General features: G+C 42.2%; 1 protein-coding gene across 1 annotated transcript in view; it reads left to right on the top strand.

Moving 5' to 3' along the window:
- Positions 1–2,882: 2,882 nt before the first annotated feature.
- Ppp6c (protein phosphatase 6 catalytic subunit) overlaps positions 2,883–19,735 on the top strand; it is a 40,135-nt gene continuing 23,282 nt past the window's right edge. Inside the window, exon 1 of the mRNA XM_038337152.1 lies at positions 2,883–3,031. Within this exon, the coding sequence (XP_038193080.1) occupies positions 2,957–3,031 (75 nt within the window). The 5' untranslated portion in view covers positions 2,883–2,956. The remainder of the gene's footprint in view (positions 3,032–19,735) is intronic.

Below are 19,735 nucleotides of genomic sequence, written 5' to 3' on the forward strand. Positions count from 1 at the left end.
TGCAGCCTCCTGAGTGAGCGGCAACGCTCTACTATGCCAGGTTTTGCCTGTGGAGGCTTGAGGCTGGTTCAAGCTGTGGCGCTTAAAGAGGTTCATCTCCATAATGGTCGCGTGTGGTTACAGCATGTTCCAGACCACAGGCGTTTGGTCTTTCAGAGCTCACAGGCTGAGCCAAGAGATTAAAACACAAACGACAACTAGGTCCTATTGTGAAGGGTAAGGAATAAAAAGTTGACTGAGACCGTATGATCTCGGGTGAAGTTATTAATATTTTGGGTGTCTTCTCTCTGCAACAGAAATCCTAAGATTTCTATAGGGATTGTGGTCGGGTATCTTTGGAGGCTCAGAGCTGGTTTCTCTGTAAAAGCCATGAAAATTCTGACTATAAATGAAACCCTCTGTCGACAACTTCATCTGCATAAGCTCCGACCTATGTCCTAGCTATAAGTGCTCCGTATCTTTCCTAAAACAAAGAGGGCTGACCCGTGCCTATGTGTGATCAGAGTACCACACTGTCACACTCACTAACTACTGTCAGAACTCAGACTAGAAACAGCAAAGCTACTGCACTTACTGGTAAAGGACAGACAAATGTGACCTCAGACACAGACTCCAGCACCTACCAGGGAACTCTGACAACTGCCAAGTCCGTTCCCCTCTAGGAACCCTGGTTTACTCACGTGTAGAATGGGGATAGTTGGGAAAATCTACTCATGCAAGTGAAAGGAAAACTTGGGTTTTAATTTTGAGACAAGGTCTCATGTAGCCCAGGCTGGTCCCCAACTCACTGTGTAGTTAATTATGACCTCGAATTCCTGATCCTCCTGCCTCCACTCCACAAGTGCTGGAACTTACTAATAAGAGTCACAATGCCTGAGATCCAACTTAATAACTCATTTAGCTACTTGAAAATATAACCAAAATTCATGGACAAAATAAAATTTGGGGGCTGCGGCTTTCTTCACCACTTTGCCATATGTTTCCCACACCTGGACTCTGTATGACTTCCTGTAAATAATAAAAAGTCTCCCGGTGGCCTAAGAAGAGTTTAGAGGTGTACACTCACTCGTTTTCCTTCTGGAGAGAGGACCAAGGCCAGGTTGGCTCCGCCACGTGCTTGACGTGTTTAGACAGCAATTACTGCTGAGAGCTCCAGACTGCTTTGTTGGGCCCTGGGTCTTTTGACTAGGATTACCTCAAGATGCCATGCTAGAGAGTTATATTAACAAGAAAAACTGGAATATCGGATAGTTTACCTTGTAGGAATTAATCCTTTTAGAATAGAAATCGCATTCCTGAATTCTTGTAGGAATGTTTGAGTTCTGTTTTTAAAATGGGAGTCAAAAGGGCTAAAGAGAAGGCTTAAACAAAACCAACCAACCAAAGCAAAAGAAAACCCAAATAAGTTTGATCATTTTGCATCTCTACTTAAGGTCCTACAGTAGCTGCCCATTACAGCAAAAGAAAAATAAACCAGTGTTTCCCTTTTCCTCTCATGTCCAGGTGCTATGGTGCGGCTCTTCCTCAAAGGCACTAGACATGCTTAGGGATGCTGGCTCCATCAGCTGTCTTCCCTAGAACTTTCCACAGGGTCTCCTGGTTGGCCAGCAACTCACTACTTAGACCAAGCTGTCTTAGAACTCACAGTTACCCTCCTGCCTCTCCAGTGCTGAGGTCAAAAGTGAGGTCCACTATTGCTGGCTGATTCTTACTACTGTGTCAACCCATCCTCCTTACTATGCCGGGATGTTTACCTTAATAACTATCACTTTCTAACATGCTATAAGCAAACTATTGCATTTATTGTTTATCTCTAGCAGAAGTAAATTACAGGCTGAGGACAGAGATTTTATACATTAATTCTTAATGTTTTATTTTATATATTTTGTCTGTAAGTGTGCTTGTGCATTCCAGCCAGTGCCCCCAGAGGCCAGAAGAGGGCATAAGAATCCCTGGAACTGGGCTTACAGGTTTTGTGAGCAGCCGCTTGGGTGCTGTAATAGAACTTGAATCCTCCTCTGGAAGAGCAGCTAGTACTCTTAATCACTGAGCAAACTTTCCAGCCGCAGAGATAGAGGTTTTCCTCTACTGTCATCACTGGATATTCTAATTCCCTATAAGTGTATCTATACTTAGTTGCTGCTCAATATGCAGTTGCCAAATGAACCAATGTTAAAGCTATATTAGGTGTAAAGAACTGTTCTTGACACTGGGATACGACAAAAACCAAAGTAAAACCATCAAAAACCCTTCCTGCCCCCTCGTGGGACTCCCAAGTTCAAATAAGTCTGTTTAAATAAGCCTGTTTTCCAGTCTAGGCTCCACCTTTGATATTTGGGGAAAGTAACACGTGCAAGCTTTGCATGCCTATTAGTTTTACAAGAATTGAAGAGGAAAAATACCGTGCCACTATGTGTATAGAATTTAGCTTAATAAATGCTTCATTTTATTTTCTTTTCTTCTAAGCCGGATAATTGGGGGAGTTAAATCTGTTTCACACGTCTAGGCCAGGTCATCACTGGAAAGTCGGCCACAGTTATCCTAACTGTAACTGAAGACGCTGACAGGGTGCTTTACAGGGCAGGAATGAGAGCTAGGGAATACCTAGATACCCACTTCGTAATTTTCCCGCGGAAAAGCCTCAACTGGTTTCTCAGAGGTGAAGAGTAGGTTACTAAAACTACAAGTCCCAGCACTCCCTGCGGCACACAGCTACAGGTCCCAGCAGGGCTCGTCTGCAGGACCCCCGGGTTCTCTTAGAGACCCGGAGTTCGGCCCGAGAGGGCACGGGGCGTGTCGAGGTGCGGAAGAGGAGCGAGTCAGGTTTTGAGGACGCTGCGCAGACGCCACTCACGGGTCGGACGTGACGTAAGGAGGGTTCCGGCTTCGGCCTCCGCCGCTGCCTCCGGTACTTCAGCTGCTGCCGCTGCCTTCGCCGTGGCTCGTTCTTCCTAAAATGGCGCCGCTAGATCTGGACAAGTATGTGGAGATAGCGCGGCAGTGCAAGTACCTTCCCGAGAACGACCTGAAGGTGAGCCGGGCCGGAGGCCGGCCTGCTTGCGAGGCAAGCCCCTTCCGGCTGCCGGGCGCCCGCCGGCCCGCCCTTCTCCCTCGGGCGGACCCCGACCCGGCGCCAGGTCCCGGCGAGGCGGGGGGCGCTCCGCGGTGCTAGGCGACCGGGTACGACACGGCGAGACGCCGAGAAGCAGGGGAGCCCGATCCCGAATGCTGGCGCGGCTCCCTGAGGGGATCCCGGGGATGTGCGGCCCCGGCCCCTCAGGACTCCCAGCCCTAGCAGCTTTGCTGGAAGACTCTTCCACTCGGACACGCTCGGTCTCCCGGGGATGGAGCCCGGCCGAGCCCGGCGGGCGGCGCTCTCGGGAAGGGGTCTTCCCAGCAGAGGTGACAGGAGCTGCCGTCTGCTCCAGGGACGCGGGTGGCCGCAGTGTTAAGTCCCTGCGAGGTGGGAAGCCGGTGGGCGGGACCGTGTGGCCGTGACGGGAGAGTCAGGTCTCCTCTGCTCTACCACTCCGCTAAATTGCGTCTTAGGAGTTCGTTTTCTTCTGATCCTTCTGCTGTGGGTCCCATTTCTGAGCAGGCTATTCAGCTAGTGGACAAGCGCTCTCTTATCCAGAAGTTCCACTGTGTTAGGACCACTGAGCTCTTCCCGCGTAAGCCAAAGTGTCGTTTTCTCGGTTTTCCGAGGAGGTCTCACTCAGTTCATGCTGAGAGTGGTAAAGGACTGAAGGGAACGGGAGCAAGCCGTTGGTGTCCCGCTGTTGCAAACGTGTTTGCTTCCGCTAAAGGTAGTGCTTAGTCCCCATTGGTGTTTGTCCCATGTTGCTAGTGTAAGCTTTATTCCATTTCTTTTGATTTACTATGTAGTAAATGCATAAACTCTCGATCATTTGAATTCTTTTATGATGTTTTTATAATCATTTTAAGTCAGGGGCTTAAAACTATTCTTTCAAGAAAAAAAATTATCTTTTTGTTAATGAATTATTACTTCTCCTAGGCAAGATTTTGCTCTGTGTGTGTTTTCCTATCTCATTTGGTACATGAAGTTGATCAGTCAACAACTATGTAAAATATTTAAGACCACCTGTGCTGTTTGTGTGAAAGTACCTAAGTTGTACTTACATGTTGATTGTGTGTGTTACGTGGTTGGTATTCATGTTCAGCCGCCTGCATCTTTTAGTTATTTGTCTCTGCTTTGTGCTTGGTAATTTTTTTTTTTTTTTTGGATTTGTTTTTCTTTCTGAGATGGGATCTTAAGACAGGTCTTGTTGGGACTGGAGAGATGTCTCAGTGGTTGAGAGCACTGACTTCCCTTCCCAGAGGACCTGGAAATTCTATTCCCAGCAAGGACATGACAGCTTGTTACCTTCTGTAACTCCAGTTCAAGGGATGCAATGCCCTCTTCTGGCTTCTGCAGGCACCAGGCACACACATGTTTTACAAACATGCATGCAGGCAAAAAGTCATACACATAAAATAAAAATAAATTTTAAAAAAGTTCATGGTGACCTTCAATCCACAGTGTACCCAAATGCTGTAACCTAAATACCACATACTACTTTTGAAGAATAGCTGTGTTCTATTGCCAGCACCCATGTCAGGCTGCTTACAACTGCATATAACTACAGATCCAGAAAGATCTAATTAATGCCTTTGGCCTCTGAGGGTGTCTGTACTCATGTGCACAAACTCTGTGCACATGACTGCTCTATATTTTTTCTTTCTTTTCTTTTCTTCTTATTATTTTTTTATTTTTCGAAACAGGGTTTCTCCTTGTATCTTTAGGGCTGTCCTGGAACTCATTCTGTACACCAGGTTGGTCTTGTACTCACAGAGATATGTCTGCCTTTGCCCCCACCATTAAAGGTGTGTGCCACCACCACCCAGCCCCTCTGTATAATCTTAAGTGCTGAGCCATCCTCCAGTTCTTAGTGTTTTGCGTGCGCACACGCACGTACACACACACACGCCCACAACACACACACGGTATCATATAGCCTAAACTTACCTTGAACCCCCGGTTCTGCTTCTACCTTAATAGTGGTTTGCTTTATCTTATTGTAGTGTGAGGGTTAAACTAAATTTTTAAAAGATTTATTATTTTTGTGTATTTGTATGTGTACCTGTGTGAATTTATATGCATCATGTGTGTGCTGGTACTAGCAGAGGCAGAGGGCATCCTATCCCCTGGAATTGATTTTATAGGTGGTATGAACTACCTGATGTGGGTGCTGGGAATCAAACCTGAGTCTTCTGCAAGTAAGCTCTTTTAACGGCTGAGCCATTTCTCCTGTTGTGTGCTTTTTAATTTAATTTATTTATTTTGTTTACCTAGACACGATTTTTCTGTGTAGTCCAACTGTTCTGGAACTCACTAAGGACTAGACTGGCCTTGAACTCAGAGATTCACCACGTACCTCTGGGAGTTTGTGCACATGAGTACAGACACCCTCAGAGGCCAGAGGCATTGATTAGATCTTTCTGGATCTGTAGTTATATGCAGTTGTAAGCAGCCTGACATGGGTGCTGGCAATAGAACACAGCTATTCTTCAAAAGTAGTATGTGCTCTTAACCACTCGGTCATTTCTACAGCCCCACTGTATCTGTTTCTTACTAGACTTCCACAACCCTCTAAGTTTTTGGGTAACTACTGGGTGGGGGGAGGGTGTAAATTTTCTGTATATCCTAGAATTTTTTTTCCCTGTCCTGGAAACAGTTTTATCAGATTGATTTGCTTGTGCTGCCCGTCTCTGATATATTTACTGTTTACTTGGTTGCTTAGTTATCGTAGGCCAGTCTTGCCTGGAACTCAGCTAATGTAGCCTAGCCTAACCTTGAGCTAGCAGTAATTGGAGTCTTCCTGCTTCAGTCTCCTGAGTGTAGGAATTACAAAGGTGCACCAGCATTCCTGACTATCTAGTGTTTATGAAATTCAGTTTTAGTCACTTTTGGTGGCAAATGCATTTAATCCCAGCACCCAGAAGAAAGAGGCAAGTGGTTCTCTGTAAGTTTGAGGCCAGCCTGGTCTACAGAGTGAAATTCTATCTCAGAGAGAGGGAGGGAGGGAGGGAAGGAGGGGACTTTGTGTTCCTTGGTGTAAAGTACAAACTAAAAATAGGCCAAGGAAATATTCTAGGAGACTTTATTTATTGTGTATGAATGTTTTGTCTAAATGTATCTGTATCATGTGCATGCCTGGTGTCTGAGGGAGTCAGAAGAGGTCTTCAGATCTCCTGGAATTAGAGTTTCCAGGTGGGGTGCTGGGAATTGAACCTAGGTAATATGCAAGACCAACAAGTGCTCTGTAACCACTGAGCCAGCCATCTCTCCAGCCTTGAGTCTTAAAAAAATTGTGTGATTTTTTTAAAATTTGTTTTTATTTTATGTATGTGGACATTTTACTTGCATGTTTGTTTGTGTACCATATGCATGCAGAGCATAAGAGGGCATTGGCTTTCTTGGAACTGGAGTTACAGAAGGTTGTGAACTACTATGTGGGTGCTGGAAATTGAAACTAGATCCTTTGGAAGAGCAGCCAGTGTTCTTAACTGCTGAGCAGTCTCTCTAACCTCTAGCAATGTCTTTTTTGAGATCTTAGTTCCAAAATTCTATGAGAAGAAAAAAAGAAATAATTGGAGACACTTAATAAATATTACCAAAAAGATCCTTGTACATGCTAGGCAAAACGTCTATCATCTTAATCTGTAAAGTCTTACCTTTTTTACCCTTAATTTTGGGGAGAAACTTAATAATGACTCAGAGGTTAAAAACACCTAGGTTCAATCCCAGCTCCCACATGGCAACTCACAACCATCTGTAACTCCAGTCCCAGAAGATACAGTGACCTCTTTCGGCTTCCTTGGGCCCATGGCACACAGATATACATTCAGTCAAAAACACTTATACACATAAAATGAATAAAAATCTCAAAAAAAAAAAAAGAATTTGGGGGAGGGTCCTCAGTTGTTAGAGTATTTGCTTAGAATAAATGGAGCACTTGACTTGATCCCCAGCAATGAATAAAATCAGATTTGGAGGCAGAGGCGGAAGGTTCAGAACTTCAAGGCCATCCTTATCTATGTAACAAATTTGAGGGTAGCCTATGTGTACTATTTGAGACCCTGTTTTAAAAAGTAAAAATAGAGCTGGGTGGTGGTGGCGCACACCTTTAATTCCAGCATTTGGGAGGCAGAGGCAGATGGGGCTCTGTGAGTTCAAGGCCAGCCTGGTCTACAAGAGCTAGTTTCAGGACAGCTAAGACACACAGAAACCCTGTCTCAAAAAAACAAAAAAAGTAAAAATTGAGGAGTTCTATAGCTATAATATCAAGATTATCTTCTTCCCCCCTCTTCCCTCCCTCCCACCACAACCCCTGGTTTTTTGAGACAGGGTCTCACTATGTAGCCCTAGCTGGCCTTGAACTTACAGCAGTTATCCTGCATCAGCCTTCCTAGTTCTGGGATTATATATGTGCATCACCTTGTCTGGCTACCATGCCAGGCCACACTATGCTTTTTGTGTAATGCTAGAAGCCTGTTTTCTAAACCCTTTTTGATAGTGCCTGGTGTCTTCTTTGTCTTTTGACTTCAGAGTCATATTCTCCTGTGTCATCCTAAAATATTCTGTAGTAATTCTGCCTAATATGAGCATAATGTCTTCAATTTTATAGTAGCTACATTTTTTAACATAAAAAAACAAGAGATAGACAAGTTAGCTGTCATTAAGGGTGTGTAATGTTCATGTAGAGGACCGTGCTTGGTTCCCAGCATGCAGGCCTGCCTTCTCACAATCACCTGTAATTCCAGCTACAGGGGATCCAACATTCACTTTGACCTCCTCAGAAATCTGCGCTTATGTGTGCATACACTTATCCACATTTGCACATGATTAAAAGTAAAATAAAGCTAGGCATGATAGTGTATATAAGTCATAGCACTTGAGGCAGAGGCGGGCATATCTCCTGAGTTCAAGGCCAGCCAGGCCTTGTTTCAACAACACAACCTTGTTTCAAATAACAAATTAAAATAAAATATATCTTGATACTGGGGAGGTGGCTCTTCAAAGAGCTTGTTGCTCTTGAACAGGCCCTGAGTTTGATTCCCAACATTTTACCCACAGTGGGTGATTTACAGCTGCCTATAACTCCAGCTCTAGAGGACCCAACACTTCTTGCCTCTTCAGGTACCTGCACTCATGTGCATAGACCTACACACATACACATAGTTAAAAATAGGGAGCGGGGGCTGGAGAGATGGCTCAGTGGTTAAGAGTACTGGTTGTTCTTCCAGAAGTCCTGGGTTCAATTCCCAGCGACCACATGGTGGCTCACAACCATCTGTAATGAGATCTGTTGCCCTCTTCTGGGGTGCAGGCATATACATGGAGGCAGAATGTTGTATACATAATAAATAAATCTTTTTAAAAAATCAAAACAGGGAGCTTGAAAGATGGCTCAGAGGTTAAGAGGCTGCTCTTCCAGAGGTCCTGAGTTCAATTCCCAGTGACCACATACATGGTGGCTCACAATCATCTATAATGACATCTGGTGTCCCTTTCTGTCATGAAGGCATACATGCAGGCAGAACACTGTATACATAGTAAGTAAGTAAATCTTTTTTAAAAAACAAGAAAAACGAATATACCAATTTCATTATGAAGTATATGTGTGAGAGACACACACACAGAAACTAGGGCCTTGCACATACCAGAAAAGAACTCTTACTACCAAGTTTATCTCTATCGTGTGTGTGTATTTAAGACAGGTTTCCAGACTTAGACTAGTCTTAAACTTTTGATGTGGCTAAACCTGGCCTTGATTCCACATTTTCCTGTGTCCATTTCTCAAGTGCTGGGATGCAGGTGTGAGTACCAAGGGTAGATTAGATGTTATCTCTCTCCCTTTGGATGTCTCTCGGTATAAAAGAGATTGGAGAGATAAAGAGATGATCATTATACAGTGTAGCAGGTGCTCTAATAGAAGGCTAGAGTTAATTGTTTCTGTTTTTGAGACGAGGTCTCAACTTACACCTGGCCCTATTTATAGCAGTCTTCCTGCCTCTGCCTCTATGGTGCTGAGATCACAGGTATGCCCCAAGTTACATCTTTACCCCTGCCCTCACCCCTAAAAAATGTTTATGGATACTAGAAAAATATAATTTTGAAATGTTGTTAATATGTGGCTAACTAAATGGGAAAAGTCAACTTAGAGAAAACTATTACAGAGATACATTCTTTCTTTCTCTTCTTATTTTTGAAACAGGGTCTCACTATGTAGCCCTGACTGGCCTGGAACTTGCTAAGTAGCTATCCTTGAACTCAAGAGAGATCTGCTGGCCTCTGTCTGCCAAGTGTTGTGATTAAAAGTATGGCCCTAATACCTGACGGGAGAGATATACTGTTATATGGGAATGAGAATCAAATAAAACCAAGAAGGTATCAGAATGGATTTTTCTGATTATTCTGAAGAAATACTCTTGAGGAATTTCTTCTTTTTTTTTCGGGGGGGGGGGTGGTTTTTGGATTGGGTTTTTTTTTTTTTCCAAGACAGGGTTTCTCTGTGTAGAAACCCTCAACTGCCCTAGAACTCACTCTGTAAACCAATGTGGCCTCAAACTCAGAGATTCACCTACCTCTGTCTCCCAAGTGCTGGAATTACAGGCATGTGCCACCACCGCTTGGCCTCTTGAGGTATTTCTAAGGGCAGTAAAAGGGAGCTTTTAGAAATAACATCTAGCAACATTTTGGACCCTGGACTGGAATGGGACATAACTGTCGTAAAAACAGGTGTAATGGCAAAGCCCTGTAACACCAGCACCTAGAGGTAGAGGCAGAAGGGTCGTCACAAGTCCAAGGTCTTCTTCAGCTACATAAAGAACCTGAGCCACATGAGATCCTATCTCAGACAAACAAAAAAGAACAAATTTGAAGGTCAAGAGGGAATACAGAGATGGGGCAGAGAATAGAATGGGAGGGAGACAATGAATGTGTATTTTGAGGAAGAAGTAGAGAAGAGATACAGGATCCTGAAAGTGGGACCACGAATCTGTTATTGTTCTAGGATAATTAACTGAACATGCATAGGGAGAGGAACATAATTTTCCTGAATTTGTGATAAGACCAAGAGTCTGTTTTTTAGATTGTGACCATTTTGAACAGTAAGAGGAACGATGTTTTCTGCAAACAAAACACTAAACAAAGCTCTGAAGGCTTTCAGGAAAGGACAGTCTGTGTCCTGCCCACCGTGTGCCCGGGCTCTGTGAGGCCACTGCTGGTGAGGTTGCTGACCTGCAAAGGATATATACTGAAGTTTCATAGACTTTTTTTTATTTGTGGGTACTTGATAGGAATTTACGTGCTACTTCTGTTACTTGTTACAGAAGCTTTGTAGTGCTGGAGATTGAATCCAGGGCCCCTTGATTGATAGGCAGTTCTCTGGAAGCTCCTGCTGAATCAAAGAGATGAAAGGCAGTGTTTTAACGGGCTTAGGGGCATTGCTGTCTAAATGCTCATTTGGATCTGCAGAACCAGCATTCATAGGCGGCAGTTAAAATTGTACTCTAAATAGCATACCTGGGTTGGATGAAGGATAAAGGATCCTGCCTAAGTAGTTGACAGGTCTTCTCTAGACACTTAGCCTTTGAGATTGACAAGGTTCCTTGCTTGATGTTCTTCAGTTTATGGTGCAGGGATTGTAGATCAGGACTAAGAAGCAGTTCAGGAGTTGGTTACAGACTAGATCAGTCTCAGTTGGGCATAAATTCTGGCATATTAGAATGTGGGAACCATGGAGCCTTTCGGGATTCCACTCAGGATTATGATCCATTTCAAATGTTTATTAAATGATAGCTTGTTTTGTTGCAGAAAGGATAGTGGGTGTTTTCCAAAGGTGTGCTCACTAGTGCAGAAAAATAGAATAAAAGGAAAACAAGTCAGAAAATAAGTTAAGATAGAGCCAGCAGTGAAAGTATAAAATATATATGGTATATAAAATAAAAGCTGCAATGAGCAGGTCATTTCCTAAAGATTAGATACATAAGCATTTCTAGAAACTAATTTTAGAACTATTTTTTTGTTGTTGTTTTTTGAGACAGGGTTTCTCTGTATGTCTTTGGAGCCTCTCTTGGAACTCACTCTGTAAACCAGGCTAGCCTCGAACTCACAGAGATCTCCTTGCCTCTGCCTCCCGAGTGCTGGGATTAAAGGTGTGTGCCACCACCACCAGGAAGAACTAAAGTTTTTGAGATGATAAAACCAGGAGCTACTCAGGGTAATCACTGACCCTGATAGAGGGAACAGAGACATTCCTCTCTTAGGTCCTCCCTAATACTGTTTAGTCACAGTATCTTGTGTGTCTTGTTTATAGTCCACACAGTAACAAACTCTATAGAGGCTTTACTCAATAATGAAAACGTGTTACTACAGTTTGATTGCATGGCATTAAAGTATAATTTGGGAGGAAAAAAAAAACAATAGAAAAGGAAGGTAGTATAATGAGAGTGAAGACAGGCCTTTCTAGATCAGGGCTCTTAAACCTTTTCATTCACAACTCTTTTTTTGTCCAAGAGTTTTATGAAACCCCGGATATACAGATCTATAATTATATAAGTTAGACATTTTTACTCATAATTATAAAAATTACTTTTTTTAAAATATTTTATTTATTTATTTATTTATTATGTATACAATATTCTGTCTGTGTGTATGCCCGCAGGCCAGAAGAGGGCACCAGACCCCATTACAGATGGTTGTGAGTCATCATGTGGTTGCTGGGAATTGAACTCAGGACCTTGGGAAGAGCAGGCAGACCTTTGGAAGAGCAGGCAATGCTCTTAACCTCTGAGCCATCTCTCCAGCCCCCTAAAAATTACTTTAAAAATCACTTTAAAACAAGTCCTTAGAAGTCAGGCAGATGTAGTGGTATGCAACTTCAATCCCAGCACTCAGGAATCAGAGGCAGGTGGATCCCTGAGTTTGAGGGCAGCCTGATCTACAGAGCAAGTTTCAGGACAGCCAGAACTACACAGAGAAACCCTGTCTCAAAAAACCAAACTTCCTGCTGCTGATACTACTACTACTAATATTATTATTAATAATAATAAGTCATTTGGTGCCCATGTAATTTTACCACTTATTAAAATGAAAGAAAATTTGTATATTAGTGAAATGGATGTGCTTGTTTTTAAGTCTATAAGTTTATAAGTCATGGTTGAATATTTGATATTATAAGACAACATTTTCAGCATTGATGGATATTTTGATTTTATGATGAGAATGCCACTACATATTTATGTATTACAGAATGCAGGACTGTTTCAGAAATTGTTGGAAACTATGTCTTAATCCCAAGACAAAGTTAATTTAGTGACTTTAAAAAAAATGAAACTAAGGCTAGACATGATGGTGCACACTTTTGATCCCAACACTCAGGAGGCAGAGTCAGGTTCAAGGCCAACTTGGTCTACATAGGGACTTACAGCACAGCCGGGGCTCTAGAAACTCCTTAGCTTTAAAAAGAAGAAAAAGGAAGGAAGACTCGAAACTAAAGTGAACAACTCAGGCAGTGATTTTTATTTTTATTTTTAGTTTTTATTTTTTGTTTCTTTGAGACAAGGTCTCACAAGCCCAGGTTAGTCTCCAACTATATAATTGAATATGTCCTTGAAGTCCTCATTCCCTGCTTCTACCTCCAAAGTACTGGGATTATAGGGAGCACCACTGTGTCCAGTTTATACCATGCTGAGGATCAAACACATGTGTTCAGCAGATGCTCTGCCGAATGAGCTACGTCCTTAGTCCTGCCTTAAGTATATTCTAAACTTTTTGTATTTGCATTTACCTTTAAAATCTTCTATTGTACTGATCACTTCATTCCTTTATCAAACTACTTTAATTACAATGGCCTTAGAATGTTTTAATAGCTGATGTGTCAATAATGTTAATATCAGTATTATTTTCCAAAATTAGTTGAGTAAATTTTACAGTTCTTGTCCCCGACAGATAAAGTTAGTACAGTTTTTACATCCTCCTGCCACACAATCTTACCAAAGAAGTCACTACGTTAATTAAGACTATGTTAGGTTTCCATATTAATGAAAAGCAGCATTTGTATTAAAGAATGTTCAGCAAGTAATGAACTTTCTGCACTTCTGTCTTTTGAAATGTGATCCCTGTAGGAGGTGGCAGAGCACTTTCGCTCAGCCCCTCCCTGTTCTGCATTTTTTCTTCTGCAGTGCTGAGTTTAGACTAACTATCTTGCCCAAATGTTTATTTATGAAGAATGTGCTTATTATCCTCCATTTATCTCCAGAAAGCTTGAGGTTTGCTGTAAGCTTAAAGTGCTTATGAGAGGTCATAGTTATGTCAGCAATGAGATCAAGATCTGACTGCAATTCATTCTGCTTCAATAACCTCTGTTCTTAATCAGTTTACTGTACTGTCCTAGACTTGAAAGAATTGTTAACCAAACTCCATTTACAGACACATTTTTTTTTCTTTTTTTTTTTTCTCATGGTTTATTTTTTTTATATTTAAAAATTTCCATCTCCTTCCCTCCTCCTCCCCCTCCCTCCCCTCCTTCTCCCCTTTCTCTCCCCTCCTTCTCCCCCTTCCCTCCCCTCCCCTCCACCCATACCTCCCCTCCCTCCCTCTCAAGGCCAAGGAGCCATCAGGGTTCCCCACTCTATGCTAAGACCAAGGTCCTCCCAACTCCCCCCAGGTCCAGGAAGGTGATCGACCAAGCTGAGAAGGCTCCCACAGAGCCCGTCCATGAAGAACAATCAGAGCCCAGAGCCATTGTCCTTTGCTTCTCAGTCAGCCCCCGCTGTTGGTCACACTCAGAGAGACGGGTTTGGTCGCATGATCCATCAGTCCCATTCCAACTGGAGTTGGTGATCTCCCATTAGTTCTGTCCCACCGTCTCCATGAGTGAACGCACCCCTCTCGTTCCTGGCTTTCTCCCTCATGTTCTCGCTCCTTCTGCTCCTCATCGGGACCTTGGGAGCTCAGTCCAGTGCTCCAATGTGGGGCTCAGTCACCTTCCCCATCTGTCGCCAGCTGGAGGTTCCCTCACGGTCCTGACTTTCTTTCTCATGTTCTCTCTCCTTCTGCTCCTCATCAGGACCTTGGGAGCTCAGTCCGGTGCTCCAAGGTGGGGCTCTGTCATTTTCTTCATCTATCGTCAGGTGGAGGTTCTATGGTGATATGCAAGAAATTCATCAGTATGGCTATAGGAACTGGCCTTTTCAGGCTCCCTCTCCTCAGCTGCCCAAGGAACTAACTGGGGGCGTCTCCCTGGAAACCTGGGAACCCCTCTAGGGTCAAGTCTCTTGACAACCCTCAGGTAGCTCCTTAAATTCAGATATATGCTTCCCTGCTCTCATATCCACCCTTCCTATATCCCAAGCACCCCATTCCTCCGAGCTCCCCCCGCTCTCCCCTTCACACTTTTCTCTCCCCATCTTCCCTTGGCCCAGTCTTGCCCAACCCTCAAGTTCCCAATTTTGCCTGGCGATCGTGTCTACTTCCAATATCCAGGAGGATTACTATATCTTTTTTGGGAGTTCACCTTCTTATTATCTTCTCAAGGATCCCAAACTTATAGGCTCGATGTCCTTTAATCATGGCTAGAAACCGAATATGAGTGAGTACATCCCATGTTCATCTTTATGGGTCTGGGTTACCTCACTCAGAATAGTGTTTTCTATTTCCATCCATTTGCCTGCAAAATTCAAGATGTCATTGTTTTTTACCGCTGAGTAGTATTCTAGCATGTATATATTCCACAGTTTCTTCATCCATTCTTCCACTGAAGGGCATCTAGGCTGTCTCCAGGATCTGGCTATTACAAATAATGCTGCTATGAACATAGATGAGCATATGCTTTTGTTGTATGATTGGGCATCTCTTGGGTAGATTCCCAATAGTGGAATTGCTGGGTCCTGGGGTAGGTTGATCCCGAATTTCCTGAGAAACCGCCACACTGCTTTCCAAAGTGGTTGCACAAGTTTGCATTCCCACCAGCAATGGATGAGTGTGCCCCTTACCCCACAACCTCTCCAGCAAAGGTTATTATTGGTGTTTTGGATTTTAGCCAATCTGACAGGTGTAAGATGATATCTCAAAGTTGTTTTGATTTGCATTTCCCTGATAGCTAGGGAGGTTGAGCATGACCTTAAGTGTCTTTTGGCCATTCGAACTTCTTCTGTTGAGAATTCTCTGTTCAGTTCATCGCCCCATTTTTTAATTGGGTTAATTGGCATTTTACCGTCTAGTCTCTTGAGTTCCTTATATATTTTAGAGATCAGACCTTTGTCAGTTGCAGGGTTGGTGAAGATCTTTTCCCAGTCAGTAGGCTGCCTTTGTGTCTTAGTGACAATGTCCTTTGCTTTACAGAAGCTGCTCAACTTCAGGAGGTCCCATTTATTCAATGTTGCCCTTAAAGTCTGTGCAGCTGGGGTTATGCATAGGAAACGGTTCCCTGTGCCCATTTGTTGTAGAGTATTTCCCACTTTCTCCTCTATCAATCTCAATGTGTTCAAATTAATATTGAGGTCTTTAATCCATTTGGACTTGAGTTTTGTGCATGGTGATAGATATGGATCTACTTTCATTCTTCTACAGGTTGACATCCAGTTATGCCAGCACCATTTGTTGAAGATGCCCTCTTTTTTCCATTGTGTACTTTTGGCTCCTTTATCAAAAATCAGGTGTTCATAGATTTGTGGTTTAAGATCCGGGTCTTCTATACGATTCCATTGGTCAACTTCTCTGTTCTTATGCCAATACCAAGCCGTTTTCAATACTGTAGCTCTGTAATAGAGTTTGAAGTCAGGGATGGTAATGCCTCCAGAAGTACCTTTATTGTATAAGATTTTTTTGGCTATCCTGGGTTTCTTGTTTTTCCATATAAAGTTGATTATTGTCCTCTCAATCTCTGTGAAGAATTTTAATGGGACCTTGATTGGGATTGCATTGAATCTATAGATTGCTTTTGGTAGAATTGCCATTTTTACTATGTTGATCCTCCCAATCCACGAGCAGGGGAGATCCTTCCATTTTCTGGTATCCTCTTCAATTTCTTTCTTCAAAGACTTAAAGTTCTTGTCAAATAAATCCTTCACTTCCTTGGTTAGCGATACTCCCAGATATCTTATGCTATTTGTGGCTATTGTGAAAGGTGATACTTCTCTGATTTCCCTCTCTGCTTCCTTATCCTTTGTGTATAGGAGGGCGACTGATTTTTTGGAGTTGATCTTGTATCCTGCCACGTTACTGAAGGAGTTTATCAGCTGTAGGAGTTCTTTGGTGGAGTTTTTGGGGTCGCTTATGTATACTATCATATCATCTGCAAATAATGAAAGTTTAACTTCTTCCTTTCCAAATTGAATCCCCTTGATTCCCTTATGTTGTCTTATTGCTATTGCTAGAACTTCAAGCACTATATTGAAGAGATAAGGAGAGAGTGGACAGCCTTGTCGTGTTCCTGAATTTAGTGGGATAGCCTTGAGTTTCTCTCCGTTTAATTTGATGTTAGCTGTCGGCTTGCTGTAAATAGCTTTTATTATATTTAGGAATGACCCTTGTATCCCTAATCTCTCCAAGACCTTTATCATAAAAGGGTGCTGAATTTTGTCAAATGCTTTTTCAGCATCTAATGAGATGACCATATGGTTTTTTTCCTTCAGTTTGTTTATATGATGGATTACATTAATAGATTTTCGTATGTTGAACCAGCCCTGCATCTCTGGGATGAAGCCTACTTGATCGTAATGGATAATTTTTCTAATGTGTTCTTGGATTCGGTTTGCCAGTATTTTATTGAGAATTTTTGCGTCCATGTTCATGAGTGAGATTGGCCTGTAATTCTCTTTCTTGGTTGAGTCTTTGTGTGGTTTAGGTATCAGGGTAACTGTAGCTTCATAGAAGGAATTTGGCAGTGACTCTTGTGTTTCTATATTATGAAATACCTTAAGGAGTATAGGTATTAGGTCTTCTTGGAAGTTCTGGTAGAATTCCGCATTGAAACCATCTGGTCCTGGGCTCTTTTTGGTAGGGAGGTTTCTGATAACAGTTTCTAATTCTTCGCGACTAACAGGACGATTTAGAGCATTTACCTGGTCCTGGTTTAACTTTGGTATATGGTATTTATCTAAAAAACTGTCCATTTCTTTTACATTTTCCAATTTTGTGGCATACAGGCTTTTGTAGTAAGATCTAATGATTTTCTGAATTTCCTCTGTGTCTGTGGTTATGTCCCCCTTTTCATTTCTGATCTTGTTAATTTGCATGTTCTCCCTCTGCCGTTTGATTAGTTTGGCTAAGGGTTTGTCAATCTTGTTGATTTTCTCCAAGAACCAGCTTCTTGTTTCATTGATTCTTTGGATTGTTTTCTGTGTTTCTATTTTGTTGATTTCTGCCCTCAGTTTGATTATTTCCAGTCTTCTACTTCTCCTAGGTGAGTCTGCTTCTTTTTTTTCCAGAGCTTTCAGGTGTGCTGTTAAGTCTCCAATGAGTGCTTTCTCCGTTTTCTTTAAGTGGGCACTTAGTGCTATGAACTTTCCTCTTAGCACTGCTTTCATTGTGTCCCATAGGTTTGAGTATGTTGTGTCTTTGTTTTCATTAAATTCAAGAAAGACTTTAATTTCTTTCTTTATTTCTTCCTTGACCCAGGTGTGGGTCAGTAGTTGACTGTTCAGTTTCCATGAGTTTGTGGGCCTTCTGGGGGTAGCATTGTTGTTGAATTCTAATTTTAATCCATGGTGATCCGATAAGACACAGGTGGTTACTAATATTTTTTTGTAACTGTGGAAGTTTGCTTTGTTACCAAGTATATGGTCAATTTTCGAAAAGGTTCCATGAGCCGCAGAGAAGAAGGTATAGTCTTTCCTATTTGGGTGGAATGTTCTATAGATGTCTGTTAAGTCCATTTGGTTCATTACCTCCATTAAGTCTTTCAATTCTCTGTTAGGTTTCTGTCGGATTGACCTGTCCATTGGTGAGAGAGGAGTGTTGAAGTCTCCAACTATTAGTGTGTGTGGTTTGATGGCTGCCTTGAGTTCTAGAAGTGTTTCTTTTACATAAGTGGGAGCTTTTATATTAGGGGCATAGATATTCAGGATTGAGACTTCATTCTGAAGGATTTTTCCTGTTATGAGTATAAAGTGTCCCTTTCCATCTCTTCTGATTGATTTTAGTTTGAAGTCAACTTTGTTGGAAATTAGTATGGCCACACCCGCTTGTTTCTTAGGGCCATTTGCTTGATAAACCTTTTCCCAACCCTTTACTCTGAGTAGGTGCCTGTCTTTGTGGTTGAGGTGTGTTTCTTGTAAACAGCAAAATGTTGGATTCTGTTTTCGTATCCAGTCTCTTAGCCTGTGCCTTTTTATAGGTGAATTGAGTCCATTGATATTAAGTGATATTAATGACCAGTGGTTGTTAACTTCAGTCATTTTTAGTAGTAGAGTTTGTGTGTTTCCCTTCTCCTAGTTGTGCTGGTGAAGGGTCGCTAGATGCCTGAGTTATTGTCGGCGTTGTTGGACTCCTTGGTTTGTGATTTTCCTTCTATTACTTTCTGCAAGGCTGGATTTGTGGCTGCGTATTGTTTAAATCTGTTTTTGTCCTGGAATATCTTGTTTTCTCCATCAATGGTGAATGCAAGCTTTGCTGGGTATAATAGTCTAGGCTTGCATCCATGTTCCCTAAGTGTCTGTAGCACATCTATCCAAGCTCTTCTGGCTTTCATGGTTTCCATTGAGAAATCAGGTGTAATTCTGATAGGTTTCCCTTTATATGTTACTTGACCTTTTTCCTTTGCAGCTCTTAATATCTGTTCTTTATTCTGTATGTTTTGTGTTTTGATTATTATATGGCGTGGGGATGCTTTCTTTTGATCCAGTCTATTTGGTGTTCTGTAGGCTTCTTGTACCTTCATAGGAACATCCTTCTTTAGGTTGGGGAAGTTTTCTTCTATAATTTTGTTGAATATGTTTTCTGGGCCTTTGAGTTGTAATTCTTCTCCTTCTTCTACCCCAATTATTCTTAGGTTTGGTCTTTTCATGGTGTCCCAGATTTCCTGAATGTTTTGTGTTAAGAATTTGTTAGATTTGTTTAGTTCTTTAATCTGTGAGTTTATTTCCTCTATAGTATCTTCAGAGTCCGAGATTCTTTCTTCCATCTCTTGTATTCGGTTGGAAATACTTGTCTCTGAAGTTTCTGTTCGTTTACTCAGAGTTTCCATTTCCAGTCGTCCCTCAGATTGTGTTTTCTTCAATACCTCCATTTCATTTATCAGGTCTTGTACTGTTTCCCTTACCTGTTTGATTGCTTTTTCTTGTTTTTCTTGTTTTTCTTGGGTATCTTTGAGAGATTTATTTATTTCGTCTACCTTTTTGTTTGTCATCTCCATTTCTTTATGGCAGTTTTTTACCTCCTGTTTAAGGTCCTCTATTATTTTTATAAAGTACTGTTTAATGTCGGTTTCTTCTATATCTTCTGGGGTAGGGTGTTCAATTCTTGTTGTTTCGGGATGTCTGGCTTGTGGTGATGTCATGTTGCCTTTCATGTTGTTGGAGGAGCTCCTGCATTGGCGCCTGCCCATCTCTTCCTTCAAAAGGAGCGCGGAGGTGTTTGGTGTCCCCAAAGAATGATGGATCCTCCTGCAGACTGTGAGGTCCCCTTGCAGGCCAAGCAGCTCTCAGACAAAGGCCTACCTTGCCCCAG

The sequence above is a fragment of the Arvicola amphibius genome, chromosome 7, assembly GCF_903992535.2.
Source record: "Arvicola amphibius chromosome 7, mArvAmp1.2, whole genome shotgun sequence".
NCBI classification, from domain to species: domain Eukaryota; kingdom Metazoa; phylum Chordata; class Mammalia; order Rodentia; family Cricetidae; genus Arvicola; species Arvicola amphibius.